The sequence below is a fragment of the Curcuma longa genome, chromosome 16 (assembly GCF_044706935.1).
Source record: "Curcuma longa cultivar G26 ecotype Majalengka, Jawa Barat chromosome 16, ITB_CL_G26_1.1, whole genome shotgun sequence".
In the NCBI taxonomy this organism is placed as follows: domain Eukaryota; kingdom Viridiplantae; phylum Streptophyta; class Magnoliopsida; order Zingiberales; family Zingiberaceae; genus Curcuma; species Curcuma longa.
Genome location: NC_133876.1, coordinates 11171529 through 11188630, shown reverse-complemented (window position 1 = coordinate 11188630; position 17102 = coordinate 11171529). Strand labels below are relative to the sequence as shown.

Below are 17102 nucleotides of genomic sequence, written 5' to 3'. Positions count from 1 at the left end.
TTCTTCTTCGTCTTCAGTTCGATTCCAGATTGCGTGTTATTAGGGTTTGTGCTTGTTGTTTGATCGCCTTCCCTGTCGATTCTGGACTCTGGAGCAGCATCTGCAATCGCTTTGCGCTTTTCCCCCTTTTCTTTTTCTAGATTCGATGGCGGTGATCGACGGTTGAAGTCGACAGCTCAAGTAATGGCGGAGTTCCGGCATAGGGACGCCGATCTGGAGTTCCGGCGCGGACTCGAGGAGCTCGTCCGTGGCCATCTTGACGGTTGCATGAGCGCCTGCGCCGCGGGGGGCGGCGAGGACGACGGGGAAGGGAATGCAATGGAGGCCGAGCAGATCGCCGCCCGCAGGCGCCGCAGGTCCGACCTTGAAGGCGACGACCTCGCTGAGTCTTCTTCCGCTGCGCGCCGACACTCGCGAGTGTTCAGCCGGTGGGTCGCTCGCCAGGCGGAGGAGATGATTACCACCATGGAGAGGCGAAGCCGTGAGTCTGAGCTGATGGCGCTGGCAGGTCTCCACACCGTGTCCATGCTCGATCCCTCCTTTCTCAGGGAGTCCCTCTGGTCGCCGTCGGCCACCGCCGCGGTGGAGAGGCCTGTTGTTTCTCGTGCATCATCGATGCTGCAGATGTGGCGGGAGCTCGAGGACATGACAGCTGGCGCAAGGGAACAGCGCAGGAGCACCGCGGCAGTGTCTGCACTTCGTGCTCGGGTTCCTTCGGAAGGCCGGGACGAGCTGGGTGGCAGCTCGGTTACAGCAGGCGAGAGCGAGTATACTGGATACGCACAGTGGGCTCATGGACATATGGACTCCTCTTCTAGACGGGGTGCGGTGGATGAGGATGATCGGGGATCAAGTAGAGGACAGTCTCCTGACCTTGATGACGAGGTAAGGGAGAGGGTGAGACAGATAGTTCGCGGTTGGATGACGGAGAGTGAGATTTCAGAACCAGCAGCTAGGATTGCCCACAGCATTGACACTCAGAGGGCGCATGGGCTAGGGGATCTTGAAAGGGAGAGGGTGAGATTAGTGAGAGAGTGGGTGATGACTAGTCAGCAGCCGAGAGATATCCGTGCTAGTCGGAGGGAGGAGCAGCAGAGGGAAAGAAATGAGTTTATGACAGATAGCCAACCTGAGCGTGTAAGGAGAGAATTGCTGGGCTTGAGAGGCAGACAAGCTCGACTCGAGTTAATCACAAGGATGGCATCGGAAAGGCAGAACGAGCTCCATGCATTATCAGAGCATCATACAGTCTCACAGTTCTCTCACCGCAATCGCATTCAAGTAATTTGATCATGTTATACATCTCTACAAATACATAGCATCACTTGGGTAGTAAGCAGCTGACTGTCAGCAGGAACCATTCTGAAGGGCAACTACTTCAATAAAAGAAACAACCAAATCATATGACTTTACAGAAATGGTTGACTTCTATTCTGTTATAAAAGAATGATTAGAGTGCCAAAGTTTTGTAAATCATAAAAGTAAATTGCATGTTATTAGCATGTTGTTTGTTTGATATATGCATTGGAAAACTAAGATCTCTAATGCAAAATTAGTAGTGATTTTAGGTTAGAGGATAAGTAAGCATTATGTTTAGTGTCTTTAGGCTAGATTTTGTTTAGTTCTTAATTCCCCTTTGTTTGTCAAACTTATAGTTTGAGCTATTTTATTTCTTCTCAAGTTAATATTTCCTTTGTATAAAAAAGGTTTTATGTATCATTCTTTTGAAGGGATTGAATGCTTATTTGACTTAAGAGACAAAGTTCTTGTCTTCTACTTCATTTTTGTGATTAATGAAGCATTACTTATTGTTTCGATAGCTACTGTAAATCTGCATTGAACCTCAAATTGTTCTTGAATTCAGAGGCAAGTCGAGGGTGTGCTGAACAATCAAACTGTTTAACTAATGAAGAGGAAAACAAACTTGGAAGTAGCAATATCCATATATTAATGTGAAAGTTTACATGCATTTAAGTCATTGTGCCACAGCTAGCCATTCACCTTCTATGGCATTGGTATTAATTCATAGCCGTAGTTTGGTTTCTTCGATATGAATTACCATATTGGCCTTTTGAGTCTGATTTTTTTATGCCCGTAAACCTACTTTACCTTGATTATTCTATGTAGCAATATCCTCTCAGCATTTCTTATTGTGTTCTTTGATTCTCTGATATAAATTACTTTTGCTTCGAGAATGCATGTCTACAATTTTGTTGCTATTTGATAATTCATGGAATTATTCATGTGACCATCTAATTTAAACATCTCTTATTTCACAGGCATTATTGAGGGGACGATTTTTACGAAATGGTGTAATGACACATGATGGTCAAGAGAGGTTGCCTTCAATTGCAGAAAGAGAATTAGGCCAGTTGAGGCAACATCATCGCGTCTCTGGTCTAAGGTAATGCTATCTATTTGTCACTTCATACTTGCCCATAATACAGTGACCAATTTCTGATGATTTTACTTTATAATGTGTAGTTCTTATGGTTGTAGTTTATTTTAACTATCCACATAATCTTGTCTTTTATTTCTGATCATTGTGCCAATGAAAATTAGAGCCATTGGTTGTTTTCTACTTTGCAACTTGAGTAGGGTGTTTTGTTCTAATTATATGCTGTTTTGTCCCTCTGAATAATGGAGTATCCATGCTAAGGATGACAGCACCTCTCTACATATGAAATAAATAATGAGTGTGGCTAATAACTACCACTTCAGCTGATAAGGTTCCAAGTCAAATACATCTTTACCAGAGTAGCAGGTTAGTTGGCAACAGCACGATAATTATTAATCTGTCGACAAGAATTGGGTTGGAAGAGCTTGTGTGTCAAGTGGTAGAACCTAAAACTGATTTTTGTCAATTTTGTAAAAATAGGAAGCTTAGATGGACTTCTATCAACCTGGTAAAGATAGTCCCTCCCTGTTGAATCAAATGGCACCTTGAACACCTGATTGAAAATTTTGACATTGGTCTTGATTAATGTTGCATAGTCGACAATGGTCGAATTCAGTCAACTGTCAAGCTTGGTAGTTGTTCTATTAGTCACTTTGTTGATGTCCTTCCTCCTTTCTCCTTTTCCATTCTAATTTTGATGTATGATTGAATGTATCATGGTAATAATGATCAAGAGAGTAGAATGTTTTTTTTATTCTATTTGGATTAAATTATGTGTAACATTTAATTTATAGTAGATTCACCAGGGATGATAGTGTATTTTGATATTAGAATATTGTTTCATTGATGTTCACATAGCAATTATATCTATTTTTAACATCACTTTATAATAAGCTAGTTGGATAATGTCTTTGAATTTTGAACTGATGCTATTTGAAATTTTGAATTGAAGAGAGCTATAAATAATTGTAAGTCCCAACATATTAAGTTTTAAAATTTGGCCAAATACACTGTTATGTCCAATAATCTTCCTATATCTCTGTCGTAAACTAAAGAGTCATGTCTAAATCTTTTATCTTTTTCTCATTATTATTATATGAATTTTTTTGCCATATTTAGGATGTTATTTACTATTTTGTACTAATTAGCTAGTTTTTAGAATAAATTCAAAACTTTAATTGTGGAGACAAGATTTCTAGTCTAAGTGTTTAAGTACAACTAGCACAGAATACAAGCTCAATGATAAGAAAATGTCAAATTGGATGGATAGAAAATCCTTGAAGGTAAAAAAGATATATATACACAATCAAGTTATTCAACACCTTTTAATGAAGAGGAGTTTTCTATGGTCTTCTATGATTACCATGTGCCCTTTTGTCCCATGGAAATAAAACAAATACCTTGTACATTAGAGATTTTTGTAGTTAAGACTAAATACACAAAATTAGCAGAATAGAACCAAGAATGTTGAAATGAATGTGTGAGTGTCTAAAGAAAGACAAAGCAATTTAGTAATTTACTGTATACAAACAATGAGGTAGCTCTTATTCATGTCAGGAACTAAGAAAATAGGTTATTTTGGTAATGACATGTGTAGCAACAGTTGACAAATTTTGTAGTTAAACAAGTGAATGAGTTAGAGTTGAAGGTGTGATGGAAGACAATGACCAAAGAAATATTCAACTTAATATGATTAAAAGTGATATAGATGACTCGATAAGAGAAAATACAAGTGAGAGAGAGAGAGAGAGATAAGAAGAGAGGTTAATAAAGGGAGAAGAAGATAAAAGAGTGGAATAGAGGCATAATGCCATTTATTAACTCATAACACCACCATACTCCATATGCTGACATGTCAATTTATGTAGGCTTTTCAAAAGAAACTAAAAAGGAGAAAATATAGTTGTGGGCAAGGTTTGAAATCTCGTGCCGTATCGGACGATACGCACGAAATTTTTCGTTCCGACGAGCCACCGGCACCGGCACAGCGCCGGCACACGAAATCCGGCCGGGAACGCCGCCGGAGGCGTCGCCCGGGCTCGTAGTTGTGGGATCATGTGGCTCATAAATTGATCAATCCTTCCCCTGTTAGATAAAATGAATGGAATGAACTTATGAAAATGTCTTATGTCTTTTGAACAAGTTTTCACCTGCGCATCAATAGTAGCTAGCTTTACATAGAGTTGTTTGAAATACTAGTAGCTATCACTATTCTGCCATAATATCCATGTAGCTGTTCGAAATATTTAGGAAATGACTTCTTGTTGTATATTCAGTCACCTGCAATGAGAGTAAATATGAGCAGATCAAAGTTGTTTTATTTTTTCTTTCCTCATTCAATTCACTAAATTCCTGCATAGCCATGAACTCTGTATAATTTTTGTATCTCTCCCTAGTATCACTTGAGATCATTAGGTTATGAAGCTGCTTTCTCATTATACTGGTGATTCCCTATACATCTTGCTACATGCATTTCATATTCACATATGCCCCGTTAATTTTATACTCTACATTGTTGCATGAGGTCCTTTTGTAGGTTAATACTTTGTTGAGACATACATGATGTGGAATGTCACGTTCTTTCTCATATTATCATTTTTTGGTATTGAGATATAATGTCTCATGTGAACAGAGAGGGTATTTACTTTCAATTAGAGAATGCCATTCATGATGAAGCAACAAGCCAGCCAAATTCTTTAGTTGATCATATTTCCGTGATGGATCAATTTCAAGCCAGTAGTGTAACATATTTATCTAGCATCAACACTGAGGAAGAGGCTCAACCTAGTGTGGATATTAACATTAACCAAACAGCAGAGAGAGAAGAGATGTTTGAATTGGAGAGTAATCATCGTCATGATACTCATGATATTCAGGAAACTCCTGCTGATGTAGCTGAGCAACAAGAAGATACGGGACAAGATAGAGTAGGCTGGGGATCAAATACTGTTGTTACTATAGTTGATCGGCCTGAATCAACTGGGGAAATTAATGAGGATTTCAATGCAAACTGGCAGGAAAACATGGATCAGGATTGGCCACTGGAAACCGCTGGGCATGATTTTGGAGAAGATAGTCCTCTACTTGAAGTTCATGAAGAATGGCATGAGGATGAACCTCCTGATACTGCAGAAAACTGGCAGGACGAACAGGAAGATCCAACATCAGATCGAAGGCCTAGTCCAATTAGAAGAGCTAACAGATTTATCCCTCCTGATGATGAACGTGTATACAGTATGGAGCTTAGGGAACTCCTTAGTAGGTACGGCATATTCTTTTAGCTCCTTGTATTTAACCATCACTGGATACTGTACTTCTGTCACTGTTGTGATGAATTACTTTGTTACAGGAGGAGTGTTTCTAACCTTCTTCACAGCGGATTTCGTGAAAGTTTAGACCAATTAATACAATCCTATGTTCAACAACAAGGCACAACTCCATTCAACTGGGATATAGGCAGACCACTGCCTACACTTACACCAGTAGAAGACGGGGATGAGAGAAGGGATGGTCAAAATCGAGCTACTAGGAGGTCTAATGTGTTTCCACCACTACTTTTGCCTCCAAGACCACCACTGTGGCACTCTGGGATGCATCTAAACAATTGGGTGAGGCAAAACATGCATTGCTCAGAAATTGTGTGCAATCTTTCTTCTATAGTTACACAATAAGTTTTAGTCAATATAAACAACCATGAAACTAGTGTTTTGTGACTGTACTTGATTTCCAAATTCCATTTATTGTTATCTGCTCTCTTTTTTTGTGGTTTGTACTCTGAAATTTGTTGGTTTCATCATTATACCTTCCATTTCAATTGTACCTTTAAGTATCCTTATCTCATGATTTCCATTATTTTTAAATTTTTAGTGGTCATGCGACTTCTTGTCCTGGTCATTTGGTAAATACAGTGTTTTGCCATTTTCCTGGATGGGCATTATTAAGAGTAGTAATAATGTTATATATCACGTGTTTTTGCATCCAAGCTAAACATAATGGTATTTTGTGCAGGAATGGGATGCTCTCAATGACTTAAAGGCAGAAATGGCTAGGATGCACCAGGGAATGAATAACATGCAAAGAATGGTGGAAGCTTGCATGGAAATGCAAGTGGAGTTACAACGTGCAGTTAGACAGGAAGTCTCTGCAGCTTTGAATCGGTCTTCTGGAGGTCAGTGCTATTTATTCTTAAGTTTTGTCATTGAATTATTGCGAACACTTGTTCTCCTGAAGCCCCCGCGAAGATGTTGATATCAAAGATTAAAGCATTTTGAACCAAGCATTATCCCAAACCCCTTTATTGAATATTTGCAGCTCTTTCCACTGTATGGTGTTTTGTTCCCATGATGGATTGATAATCTTTTAGTGTCTCCGGTTAGCAATATATTATTATTTCTCTTATGCATATTATCTATTTAATGAAATTACAAACTCTTACTTTGCATAAACTCATGCTTTACAAGTCCTAGATGTAGCTGAAGTCCTTGACTTATTTAGGTAGTCATCCTCTTTTATTCCAATCTGATTTAGAACTTTTTGAGGGCCTTTTCTTAGTCTGTCTACAATTGAGCTTAATCCAAGTGGATTACCTCTAGCTACATTTTTAAGTCTTTAAAAAGTTAGCTAATGCAAGTTTGCAAGAATTTTCATTTGTTTTATTCTGATAATAACCCAGGGCATATCTGCAACTTGTTTGTTCTACCACCTAAAGCTAAAGTTCCACTCATTTCCTCACTTAGAAACCTAACATCAGGCTGTGGCACGAGCAGGCTGCAGTGAGGAAGCATCTGTGGATGGATTCAATTGGAGTCGAGTTAGAAAAGGGACTTGCTGTGTCTGTTGCGATAACCATATCGAGTCTCTTCTTTACAGGTCCGAATCAGTTCTTCTAGAGACAGGTTTAACCTCATTATGCTCACATTTATTTTTCCTGGCACTGAACAGATGTGGTCATATGTGCACTTGCTCGAAGTGTGCTCGCGAGTTAGTCAAAACTGGAGGCAACTGCCCCTTGTGCCGCGCACCCATTATCGAGGTGGTCCGGGCCTACTCGATCAACTAGTGTAGGAGCTCCCCTGTGATGAAGAGGAGTAAGCCTCTTGTTCCAGAATTTTGTGTATGGTAAATGTTCTAAAACCTTTAATGTTTATATGTTCATAGTTTGCTGGTTTTTAGTTTTTAGTTTTTATTTTTTTCCCCTGGTGTTACTTTCTTTTTTTGTTCTGTGTTCTTGGAGCAACAAAAATGTCTCGAGTGGACTTGTAAATTGCCGCCTTGGTTTAAACTCAAACGATGAGAAAGAAATTCAATTTAAAAGTTTAACTGTGTTTTAGCTTGTTTATTTATATATTTATTAAAAATTCATACATCGACCCTCTGAGTAGGAAATAGATATTTTAATCTTTTATGTGGCCTTTGGTAGATATATTAGATAGAATATATAGAATTTAAATTTAATAGTATTAAATTTAATAAGATAATTATTAAGATAGAAAATAATAAATTATTTATAATTGTGAGTTTAAGTATTTAGAATTATTTTTATAAAATGATAGAGGGATTGAGAAAAATGTTTTATATAAAATACAAATGAGATGGTTTAAATGAAAGAGAGTGTTAGGTGTTTTGTGTGATGATAAATTATATTTAAAATTAATTTTTTTTATAAAATGGTAGTTAGATTTGTTATATTATATAGAAGTTAAATGTTAGATATGATTTAATCATATAAATAAAAAATAAGAATTACAGAGATTGAGGATGTTAAGATGGATATGTGAGATATATAAGGATGGATAAGATAAATAATAAAAATATTAAAAAGAAAGTTAATTATTTATTGAGAATTTAAAAAAAAAATATAAGATGATGAATGTGTATTTAGACGATCAATAAATATTTTAATTAAACAATATGAAATTATGACTATCAAACGAGGAAAAATAAGATAAAAAAAGACTTAATTAGTAATAATAAAATAAAATAAAATTTATTTGATGATATAATAGGAGATAAAATTTAATGACGTAGAAAGATATATATATATATGTTTTTCCACCTCGTAGGATAAGATTTGAATGTTATTATTGTATTCTTTGGATGATATTACAATTGCTGTGTTTCATTGACTGAAAAAAATAGCATATCAACTCAACTCTCATAAAGTTGTGATCCTCTCATTCTCTTTGTAGCTGTTCCTTTCATAAACAAAAATAAAAAAAGCTTATTCCTAAATTATTTCAGAACGTAGATTCTTAAGAAAACCAAAAAATCCTAGAGACCCAGTTACAATGTACAGGACCGACATGGAAGGCCAGTCAGTTGAGCTCGAGCTAACCGAGTTAACCGGTCGGAAATGGCAAGTGAGTTAGGCAAATCATGCGACTAGGTAAGTCAAGCAAGCGTGATCGAGACATATTAAAAGGGTTGAGTGGATCAGATAATCCAAGTTGATTAAAGAATTTGAAGAATCATTAGATAGTTGAGCTAATTAAGCAAGTCAAGTAGGTTGGATGATCTGAATAATCTAATGAACAAGACAATTTAGACGAATTGAGCGAGGCGATTCGACTGAGCAAACTAGGTTAAAGGGGCCTAGCAAGCCGAGGAAGTCAAGATAAATTAAATAAGTTGAGTAGGTTGGATGCCTTGGAATATATTGTGAAGTTGTGAAATAGAGAACAAATGCTCTTTTTAAAGAGAGATTTTTTTATGTTCATGGAGTTTAAATCTAGGGTTTTCACTTTCCCTCTTAGTGTTCAAAAAAGTGGTTTAAGGAATATGAATAAATTTTTGTGCACAAGTGTAATATCAATTATTTTTATCTTTTGTTCTTTGTTTAGCTAAACACGAATCTTAGCGTAATTGAAGATTTTAAATTTAGTAGAATAAAAATAAAATATATAAAATTTAAATTCAATAATATTAGACATAATACAATAATTATTAAGATAAAAGATGATGAATTATTTATAACTGAGAGTTTTAAGTACTTACGATTATTTTTACAAAGGATGGAGGAATTGAGGAGATGTTTTACATAGAATATAAGCGAGTTGATTAAAATGGAGAAGAGTGCCCGATGTTTTGTGTAATCGTAAAGTATTTTTAAAACTTAAATGAAAATTTTATACAACGATGATTAGATCTGTTTATATATAGTTGAATGTTGGGTTATGACTCGAGTATATGAATAGAAGATGAGAATTGCAGAAATAAAGATGTCAAAGTGGATGTGCAGACATATAAAAATAAATAAAATAAAAATATTAGAAAGAAAATCGGAGATACAGTTATTGAGGAAAAATTTTGAGCAACACATTTAAGATGATACAAATATATAGTTGGACGACCAATAAATGTTTTAGTTAGATGATATGAAACTATGACTATATTAAACAACGAATAGAAAGATCAAAAATGATTTGATTAGTAATAATAAAATAAAATAAAATTTATTTAATTATAAATGATGATAAGATTCATATATCGGACGTCACCTAGTGGAATAAGACTTAATTGTTATTATTATTTTATTTTTTATTTAAATTATTTTAATAAAGAAGGTGAAGATTCTCTAGTAATATATTTTATTTGATGTATTCATTGTTTTATGGGTAAAATTAAAAGGGTGTCCTTTTTATTAGAATCATCAAATTGAAAACTAAATTCATTTAAAGATTTTTTAATTATTATTTATTTATTTTTAGTTGGTATTAAATATCCAACCTTTTGAACTAAATTCTAGGATGATTGATTCAGTTATACGAAAATTTTTTATTTATTATCTGGGTAAATTGATAAATGCTCATAGTGAACGATTCAACAATTCAACGTTCTTAGATCAATTGCTCATTGAAGAAAATTCATTTGATAATTTAGAATAGTTGGGGCTTGATCATTAGATATTACAAAAGTGTCCTATAGTAGCATCGTGAGCTTCATTTTAAAATTTCTCGAATGGCAAAAGATGAAGTTGTCACCTTAACGACCCCTTCAGGGCAGTTTCACACACTCTGGAATGAGATAAATTACGAGGGCTTATTCAGCCTTAATCTAGTAACCTTCCTAGACATGGAACATGAGATAATCCAAAGTCGTATTTGCACATGTTCATTTTAAGATTTTTCTAGATTTCTATGGCAATTCTACACCGCATGATGATCAACTCGGCTATGCCAGAGGGCTCATTCATTCATATTATGATTTTTCATGGTGGCAAAAATGAATCTATCATCTAGACAACCCTTGTAAGGTGGCTCCTCACTTTATGAAAGAGAGATCCTTAATAACAATAACACTTACACTGTATTTGGGAGGAGGTGAGGAAAGAAAAAAGAAGGGTAAATAAGAGGAAGGGAACTTTAAACCTTGTTTGGAAAGAAGTGAGGGAAGGGTAAGTTTTAACATTCCTTACCTATAAAAAGAAAGATTTTCTTACATTCCAAATTAGGGTGTAAGGAAAGGGAAGGTAAATCTAAATATTATGTATTCTAATTTTATTTCTATTTTTAAAATATTAATTCTCAAATAATTTATTTAACCTAAATTTTTTAAATTTCTCTAGTTGAGCACAATTTTTTCACTCTTTTCTTACATCAATAAATTTTTATAGAAATATATATAAAAATACTGATTTATCCTTTATCGTACCAAAGTATATAGATTTTATATTTCACATACTTATTCTATATCTACTCATATTTTTTTAAAATTTTTTTATTTATTTAAATCATAAATATTAATTTTAATTAGTTTCATAAGTGATTTTAACAAGAAAAATCTTACATAGGTTTAATGACTATATATATATATTTTTCATATTTAGATTTAATTTAAGAAGGATATTTTTATAATTTTATATATTTAATTTTCATTCCCTTTCTTTGTAACATGTTAATGAACATTCCCTTTCTTTGTAACATAAATATTTTTCTTTTTTTTTCCTTTTCTTACTTCTCCTTCCTTCCATTGATGAATTTTCTCTTATCCCATCCAAATAAAGAGCATTCGAGAATCAATGAGATTTGCCCCCGGGGCATAACTGAGTTGGTTACGACGTTGTAGAGTTGCAGAAGAGGACAAGAGTTTGAATCACCAAGCAATACCTATGATTGTGGGATCGATTGTGTGACAAATGATTATGGGATCGATCGTGTGAGACTTACAAAGTTGCAAAAGAGGACGAGGGTTTGAATCGATAAAAAAAAAAAAAAAGGCATTTTAAACTAATTTTATCTCCTCTCTCTATCTTTGACTTGTTGGCCAGCGCAATATATAGTGGCTTTTTGCCTTCCCACATCGAATGAGACTCATTGCGACCATCGTCACCATCTCTCCTCCTCCATGGCTAAATTCCTCCTCCTCCTCCTCCTTCCTTTGCGCCGCCGTCCACTTCACGGTCGCCGCCGCATCCGGCACCGCCGACGGATCCGAGCAGTGGGGATACGTCCAAGTCCGGCCGAGTAATCGATCTCCCTTCGCTGGTTGTCTATCTATCGGGTTCACACTATCGGCGAGCGGCCGCCTCAATCGCTGTTTTTGTTTTTGTTCTTGATGCAGAGGCGCACTTGTTCTGGTGGCTCTACCGGAGTCCGCAGAGGACGGACGCCGGCCCGACGCCATGGCCGACCGTGCTCTGGCTTCAGGGCGGGCCTGTAAGTTCACGCTCCTCCTCTTCGGAAGATCGACCTCGAGATCTCCGACTCTGATCGAAGGTTCTGTTTTCCCTCTGCAGGGCGCGTCCGGCGTGGCCATCGGGAACTTCCAAGAAGTCGGGCCGCTGGACGCCAATCTCCAGCCTCGGAAATCGACATGGCTGCAAAAAGCTGACCTCCTTTTTGTGGTGATTCACTTGACCTTAAAATTGCATAAAGCCTGCAATCCATCGATTCCTGCGGTTTTCTTTAATCGACATTCGATCTTGATCGTCTTTGATGAGAAAGGGGGAAAACAAATTGGATTTGTCAGGACAACCCGGTGGGCACAGGGTTCAGCTACGTGCAGGACGAGAGCCGTTTTGTGAAGAGCGACGTGGAGGCGGCCACGGACTTGACGACGCTTCTCAAAAAGCTCTACAACGGCAATGAGACATGGCAGAAGAGCCCGCTCTTCGTTGTGGCAGAGTCTTATGGAGGCAAGTTTGCTGCCACTGTTGGTTTAGCCATTTTCAAAGCCATCAAAGCAGGGGAACTGAAGCTTAAGTTTGGAGGTACCTTTTCTTCCGTCCCTCCTTTTCTTCCCTTTCCTTCCGTCCCTTGATTCCTTGTCCTGGCAGCCAAAGAAACAAGTTGAATTTGTGCTTATTGACAGGTGTAGCTTTGGGAGATAGCTGGATTTCACCAGAAGATTTTGTGGTAAGCCATCATGATTTTCACTGTATTAGACAGATTGCTCATGCAAATTATTGCACCGCAGTTCTCTTGGGGGCCTCTATTGAAGGACGTCTCAAGGCTCGATGAAAAATCTGCAGAGGAATCAAACAAGTGATGTGTGCAGTTCTCAATTAGAGAATATTAAACTTACTTCTACCAAACTATTAACTTTGGATGATCATGTTGTTGATTTCAGCATGGCTGAAAAAATTAAGCAGCAGATAGCAAATGGGAAATACAGTGATGCAACAGACACATGGAGTAGTCTTGAAGGCTACATCAGTTCTAAGAGCAATGATGTCGTAAGTAACAAAAAGGAACAGTTGTTAAAGATTTTTTTTTTTATCACTCTGAGTTGATTCTGAACATTTGCAGGACTTTTACAATTTCTTATTGGACTCTGCAAGCGATCCTGTTTCACTGGCATCAACTAAAGAAGCAACAAGGAGGTTGGTAATGAAGACGTATACAACATACCTGAACTCCAAGGCTTCGTCTTCAGATGGTGACATATCAAGCCTCATGAATGGCCCAATCAGGGACAAGCTCAAGATTATTCCGAGAAATGTCAGGTATATTTTACTTCCTCTTCAATTAACTCAGAAACAATTAGTTCATAGCATTCAGCTTGGAAAAGATTGGTGTAAAAATAAACTGATTGTTGTCTTAAATGCAGCTGGGGAGACCAGTCTGGTCTTGTCTTCAGTTATCTTTCTAATGACTTCATGAAGCCAAGAATTAATGAGGTAGACCACTAACTGAGCAATAAAATTAGCTACAGAGAAAGTTCATGTTCTGATCATGTTCCGTTTGAATGATCTGTTCTTACAGGTTGATGAGCTCCTTTCCCTGGGAGTCAATGTCACTGTTTATAATGGACAGGTATGAATTGATATCTCACCATCTATGAAGGATTCAAAAGCCATTTCGGCCACTCATTATAGATTTCCCATATTTTTAGAAAGTCTCCTTAAGATTCTCATATCCAGAAAAACCTTCAAACTAATAATGAGTAGGGCCCAAAGAACACTATAAATTGGATCTTTTGTCTATTTAAAAAGTTCATAAACTCTTTATTCGAATAAAGAAGAGAACATAAATAAGAATAAGATGCTTCAGAGATGCCAACTGCCAAGTACAAAACCACTTATTTAAGACACAATAGCTTCCAAAAGCTTTGTAAGAGACAGAAAAGTAAAAAGTGGGATTGAGATCTATTTACTTTTACCTTCAACAGACTGAATTGGTTTTCTTCTTTGCTCAGTAGATTTCTCAACAAAAATACAACTCATAATGCAAAAGAAGTAAAGAATACTATATACATTTGCCAATACAATGAATATCTACTTGCTTAATGTATGCAATCCGTATATGGTTCAAGAGAGTTGAGCCACTGATAAAATAACATTTATAATTTTTAAATTTGATCATGAGTTACGAAATTAATTGGGTTGGAAATTCTAAGTCGTTTGAAACAAAAAAAGACACTAAATGATCTCTTATTCTACCACTGCATGTGTTGTCAATTGACTCTGTAATGAAGAAAAAGGGTGGCAAAGTTGTTGACCAGCGGTACTGGTGAATAATAATGCAAGTGGTCCACATACTGAACTTTGTTCTTGGAAACTAGTTAATAGTTTTTAGGGTATGAACGTGAGCAATAGCCGGTTGGCACCTCATTGAAGACAAAACATGACCTGTCCTGGAATCTGAACCTAGCCTATTAAAATTGAATCCAAATTCTTCACATGTCAAAGTGTATTGAGGTGATCTTAAGTGAATTAATAATAATAATAATAAATTGGCTTAGATGCTTTAGTTTATGCTGTGGTTCTTGGAAAGTGCCTGCCATGTTTAAACAAGTTTCAGATTATAATTTGCTCCTCAATCTCTGACACGGTGTTAGATTGACCCCTCAAAGTTCACATTTAGTCATCATTGTGCCTCTTCATCATAACACAATGCAAATTTGTGAATGGAAACATCATTCAAAATTTATAGTCTTTCCTTTGATAAACAAAATACATTGTGAAAAACAGAAACAATAGTTGTGCCATAGTATTTAACATTTTTTTCTATATGAAAAACTGTAATGTGCTTTGTTTCTGGGCATAGGTTGATCTAATTTGTGCAACCAAGGGCACTGAAGCATGGGTTCAAAAGCTGAAGTGAGAAGCATAAAACAACTTTTTGAATTTCAGTCTATTATTCTCTTTTTTTTTCAACATGGAAATATTTCTCTGGTGAAAGAAATCTCCTACCTTTTTACTTGCAGATGGGAAGGGTTAAAAAATTTCAACAACATAGATCGAACACCTTTATATTGTTCTAGTGAGGAAGCCGAAGTCACCAAGGGCTTCCTGAAATCTTATCAGAATTTGCACTTCTACTGGATTCTTGGAGCAGGACATTTTGTAAGTACTCTTTCTTTGTTGGTATTTTTACAAGTTAAAATGGCTAAAACTAATCTTTTTAAAAAAGAAACTTTTTTATATTTACTAGATATATATGATTTCTCTCTCACATGCCAAGAAAAAACTGTCTAAATTTGCTTATAAAACAACTGGAAGAATGGCATTTACCTTGACCAAAAAAAAAATCCTGAAGAAATGTATTGGGTTTATATGCGAAAGTGACAAGGACAAACCAAACAACAGAGCTGAAACATTTTTGAATAAGTCTTGGAAATAAAAAATGCGGTAAGCAAACCTCTATATATGTGTATATATTTTGAGGAAGAAGCAAAAACCTTAACGAGTTAGGTTTTGAATCTTTCCAAGTCTTCTTTGGAGGATTTTTTTTTTCTTTTTTTTTTGTTTGCAATGAAATTTTTTCCAAAAAGATAAAGATGCTATGCCAAATTTGTCTATTATTTCAGAACTTCTTATAAATTGTGTGACTCCCTAGATTTATGTAGTGAGCTATTATTAACTTGAAGTTTGAGGCAATGATTGATCTGACAACTGAGTTGATCATTATAATTGATTAAATCCTACAGAATTCTGGACATGGTTAGATATGTTTGTGTGAGGGAAGATTTAAGTGGAAGAGTTTATGACATCTTAATTTAGTTTCACATAGTGATTTCCATCACTAAATCAAGCTGCAAAATAATCACATTCTCTAGTTTACCCAGTGGATCTAAAGCATCAATGAGTCTTTCGAACATGATCATCTTGCTCAGCCTATATAGCTCATCCGAGTCCATCCGCTCAATTCGTGCAGATTGTATGATTTGCTCATCTACCCATCCACTCAACTTGTAGGTGCTGCTCAAAGAGTAAACCCTGCATGGTTAGCCCATCAATCCACTTTGCTCACTCAATTAACTCGACCGATCCACTCTACTAGGTGTCTCTAGTTTGCTTGGCTCATTCGACTCATTCACAAGTCTGACCAATCCGTCTTTATAATGCATTTTCTCTACATCACTTAGCCCATCCATTCCACCAAGCCCACTCAGCTCGTCTAGTCCACCAAGCTCATTTGTCCCACACAATTCTCCCAATTCGCTCACCTTGCTTAGCTCATCGGCGCTTCACTTATATGCCCCCACACAATTTGTCATACTTGCCTAACTTTGTGTTGTTCGAACAATCTAGCCCACCTGCTATGCCAAACCCATCTTTCCTACTAGGTCTTCTTGATTCACTAGGATCATTCAACCCGCCCAATGCGTTCGACTTAGTAGCCCTGCTGTTGGTTTGCTCGAGTCGTCTATCGTGCTCGGCCCACCTAACCCATTGTTTCTGAAAAGAATCGATTAGATTCCTGCAAACTTAATGCTAAGTTAAAATTCTCTCTGAAATTAATTCAGCTAAAATTGGAGTATTTCTGTTCTCTATGCAGGTTCCTGTGGACCAGCCTTGCATTTCCCTAAAGATGATTGCTGACATTACTAATTCTCCCGCTGCTTCTTAGCATTGATCATAAGTTTCCTGACATAAAGGACATGGAAAAAGATGCATCAAGGTAGCTCTTTTTTCGAACCATTATGTGTTTTTATTTTTCATATCTATTGTTTCGGTGAAAAGGGAAAATAAGAAGAAGAAGAAGCATTGTTCAAAATCAGACAGTGATTTGTTTATACTGATCAACTTGTCCTTGAATGATGTTGGAGTACTACAATATTCCTGATATATATTTATACTGTGTTTGTTCTTCACCAACTACGTTTATGAAAGACTAGATTTAGGGACAACAACAAACAACAGCATCAACGACAAAGAACGAGGAATCATCTGAGGAGAATCAATCATGAAGCAGAACCGACAGGCAAATCAGATCTGAAAGGCAAAGCCACAGGGCGATCTAAAGCAAAAACCACTTTACAA

The 17102-nt window shown here is 36.5% G+C and overlaps 2 protein-coding genes across 2 annotated transcripts; both read left to right on the top strand.

The window, feature by feature from the left end:
- The first annotated feature begins 480 nt into the window (after positions 1–480).
- Positions 481–7727, top strand: LOC141847354 (uncharacterized). The gene is made up of 7 exons (XM_074735383.1): positions 481–1281; positions 2280–2404; positions 5031–5660; positions 5748–6006; positions 6407–6566; positions 7165–7267; positions 7340–7727. The coding sequence occupies exons 1-7, from the start codon at positions 496–498 to the stop codon at positions 7455–7457; spliced, it is 2181 nt and encodes a 726-aa protein (XP_074591484.1). The 5' UTR covers positions 481–495; the 3' UTR covers positions 7458–7727.
- A 4013-nt stretch (positions 7728–11740) lies between these two features.
- On the top strand, positions 11741–16871 carry LOC141847421 (serine carboxypeptidase-like 51). Its single transcript, XM_074735464.1, is given in 14 exon segments — positions 11741–11770; positions 11772–11859; positions 11957–12051; positions 12132–12239; positions 12365–12605; positions 12707–12750; positions 12812–12879; positions 12965–13070; positions 13144–13340; positions 13445–13514; positions 13600–13650; positions 14884–14936; positions 15044–15182; positions 16618–16871. Coding segments are annotated over 14 exon segments (1362 nt in total). The 3' UTR covers positions 16690–16871.
- Positions 16872–17102: the final 231 nt, after the last annotated feature.